The sequence below is a fragment of the Myodes glareolus genome, chromosome 11 (assembly GCF_982192425.1).
Source record: "Myodes glareolus chromosome 11, mMyoGla1.1, whole genome shotgun sequence".
Classification (NCBI taxonomy): domain Eukaryota; kingdom Metazoa; phylum Chordata; class Mammalia; order Rodentia; family Cricetidae; genus Myodes; species Myodes glareolus.
In genome coordinates, this window is record NC_142036.1 from 42352487 (window position 1) to 42373491 (window position 21005).

Sequence of the window (21005 nt, forward strand, 5' to 3'; positions counted from 1 at the left end):
AAAGAAGACCTCATCAATGAGACAACATCGAAGGTGAAACTTGAAGTATGAGGAAAAAATAAGCCCTTGCAGAGTCTAGAAGGAATACATTTCAGGAGAAAGAAACAACAGGCCCCAACTGGAAATAAGCTTCAGGAAAGAGAAGATTCATAATGAGTTACGTATGGAGAGTGCCATTTCAAGCTAAGAGTCGGGCAGAGGCAATACCTTAGTATGTGAACATTTTCTGAGCATTTATGTCTGGATGCTGTTTTGAGCATCTGAGTCACTAAATGCTGAGCTCAAACTTGATTTGAAAATACACTTAGAAAGCCAGCAGGAAGGTTACACAGTGTCATAATCTATTTTTCAAAGATTATTCTGGGGACTTGAGATGGCTCGGCAGGTAAGAGCACCTGCCACCAAATTTAATGACTTGAATTCAATCCCTGGGACTCTCATGTTGGAAAGATAAAACAGACCTCTACAATCAGTCAGTCAGTAGATATAAAGCTTTGGCTACCGTGTACATCGTTGATCAGAGAGGAACAATGGAAATAAACCCTAGTTTGCACTTTACGGTAGCCCAGATAAGTTGTATAGGGCTGTGGTGGTTCTGGAAGTGGAGACAGAGCAGTGCACAGGTGTGAGTTATGTCTTAGAAATGTTTATTGATAGCTTAGATTAGGGAACAGGGATGTAAGAAAGGGAAGAATAACATAGAAAGGGTTAAAAAGCTAAAGGATGATTGTGTAAAATACTTCCCAACTTAGAAACATTTCCGGTCCTGCCCTCCCCTCCTTGTCCCTGTCTTTCTTTCTCTCCCCTCCGCTCACTTTCCACTTCCCCTCCTGCCTGCCACGTTTCCTCTCCTTCTTTTTCCCTCTTCTCACTTCTCATTCTTGGAACCAAGTGTATTTTTATTCTAGTCTGCCTCTCCAGATTTCAGCACCTTTTCTCTTCCTACGCTGACAGATGCTTTGGGAAGAGTCAGTGTAAGAAGTAGGTTACCATTCTCAGGAACTCTGCCCTTTCTCACCAAGATGTTTCTTGCTAAATCGGTTTTTACTGTATCAGAACAAAATTAAATTTTGTTTTTTAAGTAAAGGTAGATTCTTAAGAATGTTCCTAATGGGGGGGGGGGGGAAGAATGTTCCTAATGAAATCATATGTGAATGTGTGTTGTGAGCTTACGGGTGATGGCCGTATCTTTTTGTTGTGTTTTGTTTTTGTTAGGGCTCCCTGTTTAGCCGAGACTGGCTTTGAACTCATGATCCTCCTACCTCAGCCTTACAGGTGTTCTAATACTACAGTGTCTAGCTTTGACCATATACATATGTTTTTTTAACCTATAAAGTGTTAACATGACTTCAGTGTTTATGAATCATAAATTCAGTTCACTGATTATTTTCCCAATTAAAAAAAATGAAATAAAATTGGGGCTTGGCAACATATCTCAGCAGGTAAAAGCATTCTCTGTGCAAGCTTGATAACCTGAGTTTGATCCCTGGAACCCACAGTGGAATTGACCATCTGACCTCCATTTGTGCAGTCACACATATGACATATGTGCATACACACTAATGACAATAATGCTTTAAAACATGGTTTTGAAAATAAAATAAAAAAGATTTATTTATTAGCCAGGTGGAGGTGGTGCATGCCTTTAATCCCAGCACTCAGGAGGTAGAAACAGGCAGATCATTGTGAGTTTGAGGCCAGCCTGGTTTACAAGAGCTGGTTCCAAGACAGATTCCAAAGCTACAGAGAAACGCTGTCTCGGAAACAAACAAACTAACTAACTAACATGGTTTTGTGGAGTGGTGGCACACGCCTTTAATCCCAGCACTTGGGAGGCAGAGGCAGATGGATCTCTGTGAATTTGAGGCCAGCCTGGTCTACAAATCAAGTTCCAGAACAGCTAGAGCTAAACAGTGAAATTCTGTCTTGAAAAACAAAACAAAAACCAACAACAAACATTGTTTTGTAATTACGAGAAGAATTATGTTTGATTGGTTTTGGAGGTTTTTTTGTTTGTTTGAAGTGCTAGGAATTGAAGCCAGAGCCTGATGCATGGTAAAAAGTGCTTTGCTGGTACCAGAAATCTAGGGTAGGTCAGGAGGGGCTCTCCAAGTACTGCCTTTGGCAGCTTTTGCATCTCTTGGTGTTTGAGAGTAGCAAGTGGTGGCAGCAGGTGGACTAGGGCAGTGCTAATACTCTCCAGGGTGGCTAGCTCGTGTGCAGATGCTAGTGAAGGGGGGGGCTCTTAGGTCTGCAGGTGTTAGAGTTCCCGTCTAGGCTCTGGGTGACAACTTCCAGGCAGGCTTGTGTACTGGGGTTTCAGAATCTGACAGCTTTTTAGCCCTTCTGGAGAGCAGAGCCTACAGTTTCACTTCTCTGGCTCTTTCTGGTCTTTTAACTTTCTTGAGTTGTAGCTTTCTATCCTCATCTTGCCCTATCCATTCTCTTGAACTGTCTGCTGCCTCTTCTTCCTATGGCCATTGTCATTGATCTCACTGCCAAGGAGGCAATTACTGTCCATCTTTGACCACCTCCAGCACTGTCAGCTGCCAGTCTTGAGGCCCCACCCCTTTTGCAGCTGTCAGTGCACCTAGCCACTCCACCACTTTCACAGCTTGACCTGCTGACTGCCCAGCTATCATGGCTGTTGTACTTTTGCTAATTCTGTTCTTCCTGCCACCCCCTGTCTGCTGTGCTTTTCTTCGGGTTCCAGCTCAGGCTACACTACTAAGGTAGGCAAAGGAAGATTACTTGAGAGACTTCCGTTGGATGTATGGTTGCAACATTAAGGAAGCAGGTGGAAATGGTTCCAGGGCTGCCTAGGGTTCAGTGAGGCTGTGATAGCAGGAAAACCTATTTCATAATGTTTGAGCCAGCCATGGCTGGGTCTGTACCTGTAGAAGCCAGAGCAAGTGGTTTTAGTTGTCATGTAGTTTCCTCAGAGTGTCAGTGACTGTTCAAAAGAGCCAGTGCTGGCTTCAGGGTAGTCCAGCTGACTGTTGAAAGACAATCCTAGCACGAATACTGATTTTAACAGCTTCAACAATGCTTAGTACCAGTCTGGATCCCTAGAAGGAGATTGGTTCCCCTCCTCTCTCAGTATCAAATGAGCCACACTACACCCCTTGCCCTTAATTTTTTTTTTCTTAAATATCCCCAGGTTCAACATCTTGTCTTGTGCTTTTGGTTTTTTTGAGACAAGGTTTCACTGTGTAGCCCTGCTTGGGTTGGCCTGGAATTCACTTTGTAAACCAGTCTAGTCTTGAACTCACAAAGATCTGCCTGTCTTTGCCTCCTGGGTAGTAGGATTGTAGGCTTGTGCCATTATGTCTAGCCATGATTACCTTTAAGGAGTAAATAGTGAAATCCTGTATTCAAGCAAAGAATTTTGTGGACAAAATGAATGGAAAGGTGAAAACACATAAGAAAAATACCTAAAATGAAAATCAGGTTAAAGCAGGAGTTAATTTGAAAGTCAAAAATCCTTTGGAATGAAAGTGCACAACATGTTCAGGTTTGGACATAACCGTAAATGACTGCCGAGCCTGATGAACTGGGGGGAAATATGTATTGTGGGTGATGCTTGAGAGTGTGATCCAAACAGTAACTAGGGCTGAGGAGTATAGGGCAGAGAACTGGGGCATTCAAACTGTGTCATTGTTTTATTCTCAAATGCCAACCACAGGACAGCCAAGACTTAATTTGTTTTAAAATATCTTGTCCAGCAGTTAATGGAGCAAAGTAATTTTCAGTTTTAATCTGAAATTAGAATAATTGCTTCCTATATTTGTTTTCTTTGAAAATGCTGTGAATGGAAAATTCTCTGACATAAGTAATACAGTATTCATTATATCCCAACATGCAGCCTATTTTTTAAGAGCTAAACTGAAATATAAGCAAACTCAAAATTACCAGAAGCTAAATTAATATTTCCTTTGAAAAGTGGGACTCGGGGAAAAGAAAGACAGGAGGGGAGAGAGAAAATCAGGCTGGTTGTGTTGCCACATACCTGCAATCCAGCGCTCGGGAAATTGGAAACAGGAGGATCCAAGTTTGAGGTCATCCTCAACTACACAAAGTTCAAAGCCAGCTTGGGCTAAGTAAGACCTGATCTCAGAAAACCAAACCCTTTGTTTTTTCTAGCTTCCCATAATCTGCATGTAAATTAACTTCTAACAGAAAACTATGAAGTTTTAAAATGAATTTTATTAGTTCTTTAAGTAATTTTGTGTGTCAATTTACCTATTTCTGATAAAGCTGTACCTTGTTGCTGTTTGCTGGACTCACTGTCTGAAGCATTGATCCAGTGATAGAATTAGGTATGTTAGCAGTTTCTTATTAATCTATTTTTATCAGTTTCACTAATATCTATTGTAGTCCAAAATTCTTAGGAGTCATAATTTATAACAGATTGACCTGTCTGTAGCCCTTGACTTTGATAAGTATAAGATTCCTTGCTTTTAATGTAATTTTTAGGTACAGTAAACAAAGTATTGTGGATTTGATAATGGTGTCCTCATACATATGTGTCGTTATACTTAGTTCTCATCCATTCCCCTCTTTGTCTCCTCCTCTCCTCCAGCTAGTTCCCTCCCTCTCATCAGTGCCCCTGTCTGCTTTTCTGTTCCATGTGTTTGTTCCCTTACTCTATTCCCCATGTCCCTTCGGAACTTCTCCCCTTTCGTGATTCCTTTTCTGGTTTTATGACCCCCCCCCCACACACACACAGCATTTTACCCCTAGGTTCTACATATACAAGAAAAAAATTGTGATTTTTCTTTTTAAGTCTGGCCTTTTCCCTTGATATAAGGCTTCCTAGTTGTATCCTTTTTCTTGTAAATATCATGAATATATATGATTGATTTTTATTGAGCTCTACATTTTTCTCTGCTCCCCTCCCTGCCTCTTCCCTCCCCTTCAACCCTCTCCCAAGGTCCCCATGCTCCAATTTATTCACAAGATCTTGTCTTTTTCTACTTCCTGTAGATTAGATCTATCTCTTAGGGTCCTCATTGTTGTTTAGATTCTCTGGGGTTGTGATTTGTAGGCTGGTTTTCTTCACTTTATGTTTAAAAACCACTTATGAGTGAGTACATATGATAATTGTCTTTGTGGGTCTCGGGCACCTCACTCAAAATGATGTTATCTAGCTCCATCCATTTGCCTGCAAATTTCAAGCTGTCGTTATTTTTTTTCTGCTGTGTAGTGCTCCATTGTGTAAATGTACCACATTTTCCTTATCCATTCTTCAGTCGATGGGCATTTAAGTTGTTTCCAGGTTCTGGCTATGACAAACAAAGCTGCTATGAACATAGTTGAACACATGTCCTTGTGGCACGGTTGAACATCTTTTGGATATATACCCAAAAGTGGCATTACTGGGTCTTGAGGAAAGTTGTTTCCTAATTTTCTGAGAAATCGCCACATTGATATCCAAAGGGGCTGTACCAGCTTGTATTCCCACCAGCAATGCAGAAGTGTTCCCTTTACCCCACAACCTCTCCAGCATAAATTGTCATCAGTGTTTTTGATCTTGGCCATTCTTACTGGTGTGAGATGGAATCTCAGAGTTATTTTGATTTGCATTTCTCTGGTGACTAAGGATGTTGAGCATTTCCTCAAGTATCTTTCAGCCATTTTAGATTCCTCTGTTGAGAGTTCTCTGTACTCCATTTTTTTTATTGGATTACTTGTTCTATTGATATCTTGAGTTCCTTGTATATTTTGGAATTCAGACCTTTGTCTGATGTGGGGTTAGTGAAGATCTTTTCCCATTCTGTAGACTGTCATTTTGTCTTGATGACTGTGTCCTTTGCTTTATAGAAGCTTTTCAGTTTCCAGAGGTCCCATTTATTGTTTCTCTAGTGCCACTGGGGTTATATTTAGTACGTGGTCTCCTGTGCCAATGCGTTCAAGTGTACTTCCCACTTTCTCTTCTGCATGTTGATAACCAGTTATGCCAGCACCATTTGTTAAATATGCTTTATTTTTTCCATTTGATATTTTTTTGCTTCTTTGTCTAAAATCAGGTGTTCAAACGTGTATAGATTAATATCTGGGTCTTCTGTTCAGTTCCGTTGGTCCGCATGTTTGTTTTTATGCCGATATCGGGCTGTTTTCAGTACTGTAGCTCTGTAGTAGAGTTTGAAGTCAGGGATTGTGATGCCTCCAGAAGTTCTTTTATTATACAAGATTGTTTTGGCTATCCTGGGTTTTTGCTTTTCCATATGAAGTTGAATATTGTTCTTTTGAGGTCTATAAAGAATTTTGCTGGGATTTTGATGGGCATTGCATTGAATCTGTAAATTGCTTTTGATAAGATTGCCATTTTTACTATGTTAATTCTACCTACCCAAGAGCATGGGAGATCTTTCCACTCTCTGGTGTCTTCAGTTTCTTTCTTCAAAGATTTAAAGTTCTTGTCATACAAGTCTTTTACTTGTTTGGTTAGAGTTACTCTGAGATATTTTATGCTATTTGTGGCTGTTGTGAAGGGTGATGTTTCTCTGATTTCTTTATTGGCCCATTTATTGTCTGTGTACAGAGGGCTACCGATTTTTTTTGAGTTAATCTTGTAAAATGTCATGATCTTATTTTTCTTTATAGCTGCATAAAATTTCATTGTGTTTATGTACCATGTACCACATTTTCTTTATCCATTCATCTTTCCAGCATCTGGTTCTGCTTCCTGGCTGAGGTGAGTAGTGCAGCAGTATCCATGGACGCAGGTATCTCTGTGGTGTGTTGATTTAAGAGTCCTTCAGGTATATACCCAAGAAAGATATAACTGGTATATGGTAGTTGTTTTTAGGTTTTTGAGGAACCTCCATATTGATTTCTGTAGATGCTATACAAGTGTATATTCCTGTCAGCATGAATACGAGTTCAGATTCCTTACATTTTTGTATTTACCTACATCACATGAGAAGATTCCTTCACTTAGAAACAGTCATAAGAAATACTGAGTACGACACAGGCTCGAAGTAATACTATTTTAGTGTCTTAAAATTTGTGCTGTTTAAAAAATCATTTCATTATTGATATAAAAAAATCAATGAAAAAGTAAAAACTCTTAACGATGTAAATTAGTCCAGTATTTGTTGGTTGAACTTGGCATTTTATATTAGGTTTAAGCAATATTTTCTTCTGGGACAGTTGAATAGTCAGCGCATATGTTTTCTTATACATTGTCTTATAATTCTTTGGAATAGGTATGCAAAGAAACATATGAAAGAAATCTACATATTTATATTCATCCATGGTTGTTGGGAGAAGAATAACAGAAAAAGAGTAGGAGTATTAAGTAGATTAGGTGATTCATTCTGCAGTTGTACTCATGACCTTGAGCTGTGAAGTCCTCTGTATCTCATAGTGAGATCTGCTGTTAGATGTGTTTGTCATAATATGTTGTTAGTTTGCTATTAGAGACAATATATAATATTAAGCAGATACTATTAACATTCCTTGTGCACATGTGTAAGAATTTCTCTAGGTTGTATTCTTTTTTTTTTTTTTTTTTTTTTTTTTTGGTGGGGAGGAGGAGGCCGGGTTTCGAGTTAGAATTTCTCTGTGTAGCAGCCCTGGCTGTCCTGGAACTAGCTCCTGTAGGCCAGGCTGGCCTCGAGTAACACAGAGATCCACCAGTGTCTGCCTCCCGAGTGCTAGAATTAAAGGTGTGCGCCACTGCCCAGCATCTGCGGTATATTCTTAGAAGTGGGATTTCTGATTATAAGGCTATGTACATCTTAGACTTTCCTAGATGCTTCCCTATTAATTTCTAAAATAGTTGAACTAACTTATGCTCTTATGAGCAAATGAGAATGCCTTTTCTTCTGTTCCATGTATTATTGTCTAGATAGTTAATATTCATCAAACTGATTAGCTGTGTAAAATGATATACAATACTTTAGTTTTTATTAATAGCATTTATCTTTTCTGTACTTGTTATCCATTTTTAATTAATAAAACACATACCTCTGTTAATGCTGTTTTTTAAATGCATATTTGACTTGCTGATCTTTTTAATATAGAAATTCCATTAAATGAGGTTACTATGTTACTTTTTTATTGTGACAAAATTTTCAAAGGATGAAGGATTCGTTTGGCTCATAGTTTCAGAGGTTTCTTCTCATGGTCCAAAGGCAGCCGCTTTTCTAGGGTGGAGAGGCTTGGATGCTGATTGGTTGATGCCATTCTGCTAGGGCCCGAGGCCTCAGGACAGGTCAGGGAACCAAGGCTCTGAAATGCAAAACACAGGCCCCAAGCACTCTGGCAGCATCAAAGGATCTGTATACCTCCAGACTGTAGGACCGCTGGCACCAACTCGCCATGGCGATGTCCTGAGGGCTCCTTACACCAGTTTCCTCTTTCCTCCAACTATGCCTTACCTCATTCACTTGTGAGCTCATCATTAAATTAATCCATCAGTAAAGTTAGTGTGGGGCTGGAGAGATGGCTCATCAGTTAAGAGCATTGCCTGCTCTTCCAAAGGTCCTGAGTTCGAGTCCCAGCAACCACATGGTGACTCACAGTCATCTGTAATGAGGCCCGGTGCCCTCTTCAGGCATGCACATATATTGCATACATAATAAATAAATAAATAAATGTTTAAAAAAATAAAGTTAGTGCCCTCATGATTAAATCACCCCTCGGTAGTGTCACCAGTGGGGGAAGCACTCACATCCAAACATGACAGTACTGACGCTTTATCTGTGCAACATGTAGTGGCTCCCAGTTCATATTAGGTAGATGGCTCCTCATTCCTTTTTTTCAGGTGAGGGCTTTTTTTTTTCCTGTTAGAACTAGTGCCTTGTTTGGCATGTGTAACATTTAGTTCTTGAACACTTAAGTGGTACTTTTGAAACTTGAGGCTTTTCTAGTATCCCTCAGTAATCCACTCCAGTGTGAATTTTCAAGGTAGAAAAGTAGTCTTATATAATACCGGGGTTCCTGTAATAGCTTTCATTACATTTCACAATCTCGTACATATGTGATATTCTTTGATCATAACTCTCTCTGCTCTATCCATCATCCTCTCTTGTTCCCTCCTCCCTGCCACCAACCCTGTTGTTGTTCCCAATAAGGCTTTCTCCTACCTTTATGTCTTTGTTTGTTTTTTGTGGCCCACTTCATTTAATTAGGGTTGCCTGGATAAGACTGGATGGTAGCGCTATTTATTTGAGTAAGGGAAACTTACGAGTATCCACATGACTGTAGTCTCCACATGACTGAAGAATATGACACCCTCTCCCAGCAACCATTAACTTCCTATAGATAGCTTCTCCTCAGGCATGGGGCTTCATGAGCACCTCTTAAAAAAAAAAAAAACAGAGTAACTATAGATTCACAGCCGATTTCATAATCTGTACTTTGAAGTTCTGCCATTGCTGGAATATTTTGTTTCTGTTTTGAGTCAGGATCTCAATGTGTAGGGCACTTTAAACTCAGGAGACTTCCTATCTCACTGTCCTGAGTAGTATTCCATAATTAGGTTATACCTTTAGTGCATTAACCTCACCTCTAATTTTGTTATGTTTTCCCACTCTGTTTCTGATTTGTAGCTTGTGTTAGAGAAGTTTTGTTTTTCTCAGGCCATGGCTAGTGGCGTACTATGACAAACTGACTGTAGAATGTTTTAGCTTAGCTGGTGAGCATAGCAAGTCAGTAAAGCTTTATTTACTCGTTGAGTCTTTTTTACAGTAGAATATTCATTTTAAAAATTTTCTTTTCCTTGGAGTGTTGTCAGTGCTTATGTTTTATGGAGAGTTCTTTGGAACTGCTTTTCAGTTAGTCTCTTCCTAAACATGGATGTCTGGTATTCTGAGACAGTTTCATCTTGCCAATCTATAAGCTGGAACATGAAATGCCTTTTGTAATATTGTTTATACAGTGACTAGTGGTGTTTATTATTTCTTGTTTTTAATTTATTCCTGTCTTTGGATGTGAATATGTGTACATATATCATGCATGGTGCATTTGCCACATAGACATCAACTTAGGAATGTTCAGAAATTGTTGTCAAGTGCACAACTATACACCATGAAAAATATAAAAATGCATTTGCCTTCTAACTGATGTTTATGTGATTTCCTGTTTGGAACAGGAATGAGTGAATGAGTAAGGTAAAAATGGAGCAACAGAAGAGCTCATTCAGATTTCATTCTTGGCTGTATTCAATATTATTATCCCAAAGTTTGGTTTTTGTGTTTGGTGTTGAGCTTCTGTAGTAATTTCAACTCACCCTCAAGCTGTACAAAGGAGTATCTCAACTTTAGGAAGTATAAAGCTGAGGGTGGACCTCGTAGGGTAAACAGCGGTATGGAAATAAGATTCACAATCTACCTTATTTTTCAAAGGACTTTGTGCGAAAGTGTGGGATTCTTACTGTGAAGTTTTCAAATGATCACAAACCCATGGTTTATTTCTGACAACAGTGTGCCAGTGGATGTGTCTCTCAACAGGACAGGCTCAGACACCCTACACAAGCTTGCTAACTTAGAACACTACTTTATTTACTTTTTTGCCCACTGTCATGCCTAACGTCTTGCCTCTCTCAAATCTTTGCTCAAATGTCATTTGTTTACTTGTGCTGGGATCAAACCCATGGCTTTGTAGTGCTAGGTAAGTACGTTACTGCACTACACCCCTAACCCAAATTTGTATTTTATAATTTGAAACTTTATATGGCCCTAGGTACATCTAATCCCTTCTTTGTTGTTATGTTTTTTGGTTTTTTCAAGACAGGATTTCTGTGTGTAACCCTGTCTTTCCTGGAACTCTGTAGACCAAGCTGGCCTCAAACTCAGAGATCTGCCCGCCTCTGCCTCCTGAGCGCTGGAATTAAAGGCGTGAGAAGCCATGCCCAACTATTCTGCCTGTCTTTTTTCTATGTAGTTTCCTGAGACCTAAAACAATTCCTGTAGACAACTTTCCTTAGCAAGAGACTCCTGTTGGTCAAAAAATGAATTTAATTTATTACATCAAGAGAGAGCACCACTTTGACACATTATTGGTTGATAGGGGAAGTTAAGAAAGAATATTTAGCCAGGCAGTAGTGGCACACACCTTTAGTGCCAGTACTCAGGAGACAGAGGCAGGTGAATCTCTGTGAGTTCAAGGCCACTCTGATCTACAGAGCAGTTCCAGGACAACCAAGGCTACAACAGAGAACCTCTGTCTAAAAAGAGTATAGTTTTTGTTTTGCTTTTTTTTTAAAGCTATTGATTCATTGAGTTCTATTCGATTTTACTCTGTGTGTATATGTGTGATGTTTGTGTGTATACTTGTTTGTGAGGATATGTGACCATGTGTATAGACACTTGTGAGACAAGAGGTCATTGTCAGGAGTCTTTCTTAATTGCTCTCCACCTAATTTTTTTTGAGTTAAAGTTTCTCACTGATGCTGGAGCTCACTGAGTTTGCCCAGCCAGTACAACCCAGAGATCTTCTGAGATAAGGTCTTACTATGTAGTCCACATTGGCCTTGAACTTGTTGTAATCCTCCTACCAGATTCAGAAATTATATTTTAGGGGTGGTGAGATTGCCTGTCATGTAAAAGTGCTTACCACTACCCCTGGTGATCTGAGTTCGCTCCCTGGAAGAAGAATGAGCCAACTCCTGCAAATTGTCTTCGGACCTCTACATGTGTATCATGGCTTTACCTCCCACCTCCACCGTGTTGAAAGAAAAAGATTAAATGATCATTTTTTAAATACCCCCAGGAATGGGGTCTAGACATGTATCTTGTTTGTTTCACTTTCTGTCCAAGCCCTGGAATTACAGGAAAGCCACTGTACCTTGCTTTGGTTTAGACAAGTCCTTCAAGGTCCTGAACTGATTGGGGTTAAACAGAGTGTATGACACATATTTAGAATGTTGGACACAGAAAGAAAGAGGTCTTTTCTCTATTATCCTGTTATGAAAGCTGTTTGCTCTGATGTAGGATCTCTTTGTCTAGATAACTTAGTTCACAAGGATTTCTGGGAATCAAACAGTGAAGCTAATCAAGGGTTTAAGATAGTGGTTCTCAACCTCTCTAATGCTGTGACCCTTTAATACAGTTTCTCGTGTTATAGTGACCCCCCCACACACACACCTTAAAGTTATTTTCATTGCCAGCTCTAATTTTTTTTACTGTTACGAATCATAACGTAAATATCTGGTATGCAAGATACCTGATATTCAATCCCCAAGAGGGTGGCGAAATTTTGAGAACCACTGGTTTAACAGGTTTATCATTTTGCCCCACACACACACAAAAAAAAAAATTCCAGAGCTCAGTCGTATCAGCCTGACTCAATTCTCACTGCTGCATTTTTATACTTTTTTCAGTTCCCTTGTCTCCACCAAGGCCACCACTAGTCCCCTAGTTTAAGTTCTCATCATAACTTGTCTGTAGATTTTTCCCTTTTGGATTTGTTTTTCCATATTATTATTAGAGTATTTAAACCAAATTGTAAGTTTGGTCATGCCAGTCATGGCTTAAATCCTTTAAATAGCTTCTGGTTTCCCATAAACCCTCATTCTTTTAAGATTCTCCAGCCTAATCTCTGCCACTCCTCTTACTATGTGCTGCCACCTAACATTAGATTTTCCACATCTGCACTCTTCTTGGTGGAGTTGTTTCTACTTAAAATACTTTTTATTCCTATACCCCAACATCTGTCACTAATTTGGTTCCTTAAAACTTAACTCATACCATGACTGCTTATAGGAAATAATAGGCTTCAGAATTTCTGTATTTTTATTATTATAGAGAGTCACCTAAAGGCACGAAAATAATCTTGTTTGTTTCTGTAACTACTAGCTTTAACAGTTGGGCTAGATCATCACACAATAAACTTTTGGGTTTTTTTTTTGGATGTTTGTTTGTTGATTTTATTTATTTACTTACTTACTTACTTACTTACTTACTTACTTATTATGTGTACAGCATTCTGCCTCCATGTATGCCTGCAGGCCAGGAGAGGGCACCAGATCTTATTACAGATGGTTGTGAGCCACCATGTGGTTGCTGGGAATTGAACTCAGAACCTCTGGAAGAACAGCCAGTGCTTTTAACCACTGAGCCATCTCTCTAGCCCCTGTTTGTTTGTTTTTTAGAGACAGGGTTTCTCTGTGTAGCCCCAGCTATTCTGAAACTCACTCTGTAAATCAGGTTGGCCTCAGACTCATAGAGATATGCCTGCCTCTCCTTCTTGAGTACTAGGATAAAAGGTGTGCATCATCACTGCCCGGCATACTTTCAGTTTTTATTGACTCACATAATGGAAATGAAGAAGAGGTCTTTAGGAATGAGAGGTAAGAGGGGATGATTTAAGTATGTGTGAAGCAACATCCATGTGCTCAAATAATGAATTTGAATAAAAAGTGCAAATGGAGAAAAACCATACATGGCTTCTGTTATTTAAGAAATAATAGCATAAATTTATTGTATTTTATTTTTGGTTTTTCGAGACAGGGTTTTTCTGTGTTATAGTCCTGGATGTTTTGGAACTTGCTCTGTAGACTAGACTGGCCTCAGATTCACAAAGATCTACCTGCCTCTGCCTCTCAAGTGCTGAGATTAATGACATGTGCCACCATTGCCTGGCCTAGATTACAGGTTGAACCTTGCTTAGGGAATTGCTAGGTAGTACCTTCAATGACTGGAGAAAATAAACATTCTCACGAGTCAACAAATAGATAAAGAAGCTAACTAGAAAAATACTGGGGAAGTGAGATGCCTAGGGAGGAAACATGTGTATAAAAGAGGTAAGAGTCATGACATCAACCATTTACAGAGCAGTTAGGGGTATAAAAGTTTCCAAAGACAAGAGGTACAACTTCCTGGGTAAGGGCACTTGCCACCAAGTCTGATGACCTGAGTTACCCACATGTTGATACACAGATACACACACACACACACACACACACACACACACACACACACACTCCAGCAATTAAATTGTATCTAGTTACCTTACCTTTAGAAATTGTAGTATAATGGAGCTTTTAAAAAATTAGCCTATAGTACAAAAATAATTCTCAATTCTTATACTTAAAAATATATCTGCCACCTATGTTCAGCTAGGTCAGATGACCTCAGGACAATGGTAGTTGTTCACTAAGAAGTAGCAAGCAGGTTGGAGAGATGGCTCAGAGGTTAAGAACCTTGGCTCATTTTTCAGAGTTCCTGAGTTCAATTCCCAACAACCATATGGTGGCTCACTACCATCAATAATGAGACCTGGTGCCCTTTTCTGGCCTGTAGGGGTAACACTGTAATAAATGAGTGAGTGAGTGAGTGTGTGAGCGAGCGAGCAGTTGAGCAGTGGTGGTCCACACTTTAACCTCAGCACACAGGAGGCAGAGGCAGGTGGATCTTTGTGAGTTCCAGGCCAGTCTGGTCTACAGAGCAAGTTCTAAAACAGCCTGGTCTACAGAGTAAGTTCCAGGACAGCCAAGGCTGCACAGAAAACCCTATCTTATAAAAACTAAACCAAGAAAAAAATAGCAAGCAAGATATCATAATTACATATGATTTTTACTTTGTAAATTTATATTAGAACTGTTTTGTTGCTGGGTGATGGTGGTGTATGCCTTTACTCCAGGAAGAGGCAGGTAGATCTCTGGTCTACAGAACTAGTTCCAGGACAGGCTCCAAAGCTACCCTGTCTCGAAAAACAACAGAAGACCTGTTTTGTTACTACTTTTCTAAATTGCCCTAGCTATGAAACCTTTTTCTTAAATTTTTACATGGAAATCAAATAAGACGGATCTTCTCTGAAGTTGTGATGGGCATTTGAAGACTTTCCTAAGTGTTGTGTCCAATCTTCAGACTTCGTAATGATCCCTTCTAACAAGCAGTGACTCCTGGACTTTTCCACTGCAAGTCCTAGGCTTACATAAAACCTAACTCAAGAATCATGGCAGAAATGGTGACGGTCAACCATCCATACTGAAAGTGATAAGATATTTATACCCCAATTTTTTTTTGGACATTTTTGTAACATGAAAGGGCCTGCTTATTGGGGTTTTTGTCCTGCCTGGTACCCCACAGCCGGCAAGCCCCAAAGAGAAATCACACAGAGGACTCCATAAGATTATAAACTGATTGGCCCATTAGCTCAGGCTACTTATTAGCTCTTATGACTTATGTTAGCCCATTATTTTTATCTATGTTAGCCACACAGCTCAGTACCTTTCTCAGCAGGACAGCTTACATCTTGCCTCTCTGGTGGTCTGGGTAGAACTGTGGAGGGAGCTTACTGCTTCCTAGAATACTCCTGTACTCATCGCCCCGCCTCTACTTCCTGTCTGGTTGACCCACCTATACTTCCTGCCTGGCCAATCAGTGATTATTTAAAATATGATTGACAGACTACAGACAATTCTCCCGCACCACATTTTTTTGTGTTCTTCAGCCACCAGAACGCTACAACAGGATGGCTCTGCCTGGAAAGTAAACCATGCTAGTGCCCCAGTTTAGAGAGTGATAGTCATCCCCCTTTGTCAGTGGGAAGCCAGACTGTGACTTCATTATTCTCGCTCGTTGTGTAGTGTCATCCTACCTACTCAGTAGTCTCTGCTGTGAGCTCTCCCTTCCTTCCTCCCTCCCCTCCTCTCTCTTTCAAATGTATAATATGCCTCACATGACGGGCATCGAATTAGAATGCACGGCTAGGTAAGATACAGCCTGCTGTTAGGGAAATAGAAGTTGCTCCAGAGTCTTAATGAGCACAGTAACAGAAATCAGCAGAAAGCTTTAATAGAGTCATATGAAAGTAGAAGGACCTAGCCAAGGCCAGGGCAAGGGCTTGTCAGAAAAATAATGAATTTTTGTTAAATTCTAGCTTCTCTTGAGCCAACACTCAAACTGAAGTATTTTCTTTCCGTGCAGACAGAGGCACCGAAAAGGTCTGACTGTAGAGGAACCTTAAGTAGCTTTAGTATACCTGGAGCTTAGCTGCAGATGGGGCTGGTAAGAGAAGACATAGGATGAAGACTGTGTTTGCCATGTGAGCATTTGGACTTTGTCTTGAAGGTGATATGAGGCAGTTGGTGGATTTTAAACTAGAGTTGTTCATGGCCAGATTGATGTGTTAGAAAGCTGATGGTAATAGAACAGATTAGAGTGAAATGGGCCTTGATTTGAAGCAGAGTCTCAGTAATGGCCTTGTGCAGTTAAACAAAACTGGCTCAGAGTAGTACAGTTGGATGCTGGACACATTTAGACCTATAGCCTTAGCTACCCAAGAGGCTTAGGAAAGACAGTCAGTTCAAGGCCAGCCCCAGAAACATAACGAGTCCCCTCTTAAAACATTTAGCCATTTTGGGGCTGGAGAGATGGCTCAGAGGTTAAGAGCACTGACTGCTCTTCCAGAGGTCCTGAGTTCAATTCCCAGCAACCACATGGTGGCTCACAGTCATCTATAATGAGATCTGGTACATGCAGGTATACATGGAAGGAATGTTATACATAATAAATAAATAAATCTTTAAAAAAAACATTTAGCCATTTTACTTAATGTTATTTCTGGACTTCACAGTGACCCTGCAGGGTAACAGTTATTACCATAAAGATATAGGATTAGGAAATTTAATTTTCTTGCCCCAGTCTCATCACCATCTGTGGTAGCATAGCATTCAAACTCAGGTCTGCCTCATTGTAAAGCTTACAAGGTTCTTTCACTTGTGCCAGTATGCCCCGTTACATAAGCTAGGTATTGACCAGAAACTCAGGCATGCATTGCTTATTAATCATGAGTACTTGTTGAACAGCATTCACTCAGTAAGTATACATGAGCAGCTACTCTCCCCACCAGCTCCAGGAAGCCAGGGAGTAAACAGGGAACATGATAGAATCCTGCCCTTGCAGAGCTTATGTTCCAGTGGAAATAATAATGTAAACAAAAGATATCACAAAGACAAGGCAGGGCTTGGAGAGGTAGCTTTTTCCTGTGGGTTCCATCTCCATAAAGGGATATGAGAAGTACACAAAATAAAACAGGAAAAGATGAAAGTGGCTAAGACAGGGTTCAGAGACAGAGTGCTTGCCTGCTGTCTACAGGGCTGTAGTTTCAATCCCTTGACCTGCATACAAGATGGGGAGACATTTCTGTTCATTCAAGCAGTGTGAGCTATATCCTGGCTATTTTGTCTAATATTCTTCAAATCAGGACTATCAGTGTCTTTCTCTTGTCTACCACTAATATAACTACAGTTGAAGTAGGTAGGATAGAATATGAGAATGAATGTTGGGGAAAAACTCAGTAAATTAGGCCACAGAAAGAGTGGGAACTTGGGTCTGTAGCTCAGCTGGCAAAATGTGTGCCTCGCGTGCACAGAATCTTAGGTTGAGTCCTTAGCATCACATAAACTGATACGCAGTGATACACTGGTAGTCCCAGCATTTGAAAGGTGGCAAAGGCATCAGAAGCTCTAGGTCACTTTTGTTGGGGGCCAGTTGTGATTGGAGGGGTCTTTAAAATGATAGTTCTGTTTAAACTAACTGTCTCTCTAGAAGGAAGTGTACTGATGGTTTCTTTTCCTTTAAGCCATACTGTCACATGGGACTTTAGGGTTTGGGGTGAGTTTGTACTCAGATGGTGATCCAAAGTGTATGTAAGAAGATGATGCTAACTGTTTGGCACTTCTTTCCTGTGTCTGCAGGTTGTAAAAGCTAACATGAACAAACTACGGCAGAGTTTTAGGAGAAAGAAAGATGTTTATGTCCCAGAGGCCAGTCGTCCACATCAGTGGCAGACAGATGAAGAAGGAGTCCGAACTGGAAAGTGTAGCTTCCCAGTTAAGGTAAAAACAAATGTCTGTGATTCTTTCTGGGGGAAGAGTCTCTATGATAGCCCATAGGGTGTGAGCTCTTACGAATCAGGGCAATTGAAATTAAATTCTCCAGATTCTGCTACAGTGATAGAATTATATAAGAAAAAATATATTTTTCTTTTAAAATTTAAATTATTTAAATAAGTGTTTCTGGCTGGGTAGCAGTGGTGCACACTTTTAATCCCAACACTCACAAGGCAGAGGCAGGCAGATCTCTAAGTTTGAGATCAGCCTGGTCTACAGAGTAAGTTCCAAGACAGCTAGGGCTACACAGAGAAACCCTGTTTTGGAATATATATTAATTGATAATAATAATTTTTGCTATATAAATCTAGAATTAGTACAAATAAGGACACTTGATATATAGGTTGGGGAGTGCTGAGAACTGAACCTAGGGTGCTGCATATTAGGCAAGTACTCTAATGCTGAGCTACATCCCTAGCCCTCTTACTTGGACAGTCTCACTAAATTGTCCAGGCTGCCCTTGAGTTTACCCTGTAGCCCTGGTTGGGCTTGAATTTGTGGTCCTCCTGCCTCAGCCTCCCAAGTAAATGAGATTACCTAGAAGCCTGCATTATCATTTGTGGCCAGATAAGGTCAGTTAGCAAGAATTAAATTATTTTCAGTGAGATGTATTTAACAGCTAAAGAGACAAGGGAAGTAGTTAAAACACTACTTCAAAAAGAAAGAAAATCAAAAGAAGCAAATGATTTAGCCTTGCATTCCTCTGTCTTCATTTGTGAACTCTTTTTCACCCAGAATTTGCGATTAGATTACTTTTAGTTCTACTCTTGATTTCCTGTACTTATAATTTCTTTTTCATTATACTTTCTTGTTCCATTGCTGCTAGAGGATTTATCTTGATATTTCATCATAAAAAATGAGACCACTTTCTTTTACTTTCAAATTTATATCAGCTGTTTTAATTTCATTTTCTTTACATGTTAATAGGTCACTAATGTTTATTCTCCTATAGATATTAATTAAATCTATAGCTTGCATTTATTCTAAAATTATTTGAGTGTTGTAAAATGGTGCATGGTGGGCGAGGACCAAACCGCAGCAGTTGATAGAATACGCTATGCAGGCAGAGCTTAAGTTAGGAGTTTTACTGGGAGATGGAAGGGAAATGGGAAGAGGAGAGAAAAAGAGAGAGGGACAGAAAGAGGGAAAAGAAAAGAGGCAGGACAAGTCCTGCCTGTCCCTTCAGAGGAACATCAGGAAAGAGAGAGAGCAAGAGAGGGTGCACCTTGTCTTTTAAAGGGACCTTTGCACCCTCTTACAAACTAGGACCCTGCCCCCATAATGCCTGAGTCCTAACAGTGAGGCGGTAAGTTTAATGTAAATTTAAGGAATTTACCACAATTTCTTCTCTTTAGAACCATTGGTTCATTGGTATGTTTGACAGGTAATTGCTGAATGTCTGCTGCCTGCTACCTAGAACAAGTAGTGTTCTAGATACTGGGTATTCAATGAACAGCACAGACAAAATTCCTGCACATTGTTTTCATGGTAGTGTATGTTGGACAGTGAACAAACTTAAAATATATGATATACTGGGAAGGAATTGTGTATTGAAGGGAATGAATGAGGGTAAATACAGTTTAAACTATGGTTAGGAATCCTCTTTGTGGGGGCAGGGAGGATGCCATTTGAGAAAACTCCCAGAGAATTTGAGAAAATAAGCATTGCAAGTATCTAAGGAAACAAAGTTAAACAGAGGGAGCAGTAAGCGGAGTGGCTCTTCAGCAAGAAATGCCTGGCATAGTAAGAGACACAGAGAAGGGAGCCGTGAGAGTGGGTAAGTAAAAAGTAGATTGTGTAGTTTAGTACTTTCAAATAATATCATGCCTACTGGCCTCATTCTTTGATACAAATACAATATGTTTATAAATTCTGAATTAGTTTACAAAGTTCCGTACTTGTACTTAATTATGTGTATAAAGAAGAAATAAATGTAGCTAAAATTGTATCTAGCGTGTATAGTCTTCCCTTAATTGAAACAGCAGTTACATTTGTCAACAGTCACTACATGTATGTGTATTTAAAATGGAAGTGCAGTCTAATAAAAGGTCAGGTGCTGGTGCACACCTTTAATCCCAGCACTTGTGAGGCAGAGGCAGGAGGATCTCTGTGAGTTCGAGGCCAGTCTGGTCTACAGAGTTCCAGGATGGTAAAGGCTGTTACACAGAGAAATCCTGTCTCGAAAAAACAAAACAAAACAAAAAATAAACAACAACACACAAACAAACAAAAATGATCTAATAAAAGATAACCTTGAGTAAACCTTTTCTGTATTACAGGTGTCTGATAGTAGGTGTGTTAGCTGTTCATTCTTGGGCCCTTGGCTACTATCTAGAAGTAATTTTTCCCAGTTGTTGTTCCTGCCAGTGCCCTCATTACAGCCCCTAACCACTCCACTGAAAAGCTGTTTGCCTAGAGCTTTGGGGGGTTGAGAGTTGGGATACAGAGTCAGTCTTACAGCACAGCTCAGGCTAGCCTCAAATCCATGATCCTGCCCCACTCTCCTGAGTGCGTTATTACCAGCACACCCAGCGCCATTTTAAGGATTTTGACTTTTATTTAGACAAAATAAGGAACTATTGAAGATTGTTGAGCTCTTAGGCTCACTTTGGCTCCTGTGCTGACAGTTGGCTCTAGAATTACAATATTAAAAGCAGAGAGCAGTTATGAGGCCACTGCAAAAGTTCATGTGAAATAGACAGCTTAGTTATGTCAGGGTGATAACTAGGATATGTCAGGAATTGAAGAAAGGGGTCAGTTTTGGGAAATATTTTAAAGACATTCACCTTAACTACTCAGCTATGATTATAAGACGTGTATATTTTATAGGAAAAGCTGATAGCATTTATTGATGGGTTAGATTTGTGATGTATCACAAAGAGGAAAAAGAAAGGATGGTTCAAGATTTTTATTTTGAGATAGTGTCTCAGCCAGTCCATGCTGGCCTTGGATTTACCGTGTAGCTGAGGATGATCTCCAGCTCCTAATCTTCCTGTCTCTGTCTCAGAAGTGCTGTGGTTACAAGTGTGCTTCCCACACAACTAAGATTGCTAATCTGAGTGGTTAAAAGATTAGATTTAGCATATATTCTTTTGGAGGAGATTGCTAAAAGGATTGCATTTGTGAATGGGAGAATATAAACTCAGTTTGGGTGTTG

The 21005-nt window shown here is 39.9% G+C and overlaps 1 protein-coding gene across 13 annotated transcripts in view; it reads left to right on the forward strand.

Annotated features, from left to right (window-relative positions):
• The window catches only part of Numb (NUMB endocytic adaptor protein), a 128212-nt gene that overhangs the window by 60275 nt on the left and 46932 nt on the right, over positions 1 to 21005 (forward strand). For 12 of the 13 annotated variants that reach the window (XM_087911678.1, XM_087911677.1, XM_085697400.2 and 9 more), the window contains one exon: positions 17654 to 17794. In XM_087911678.1, coding sequence (XP_087767804.1) covers positions 17669 to 17794 — 126 coding nt within the window. In that variant the 5' untranslated portion in view covers positions 17654 to 17668. Of the gene's footprint in view, positions 1 to 6674; positions 6698 to 17653; positions 17795 to 21005 lie in introns of those variants that run through there. The other variant, XM_087911680.1, reaches the window with a different exon arrangement.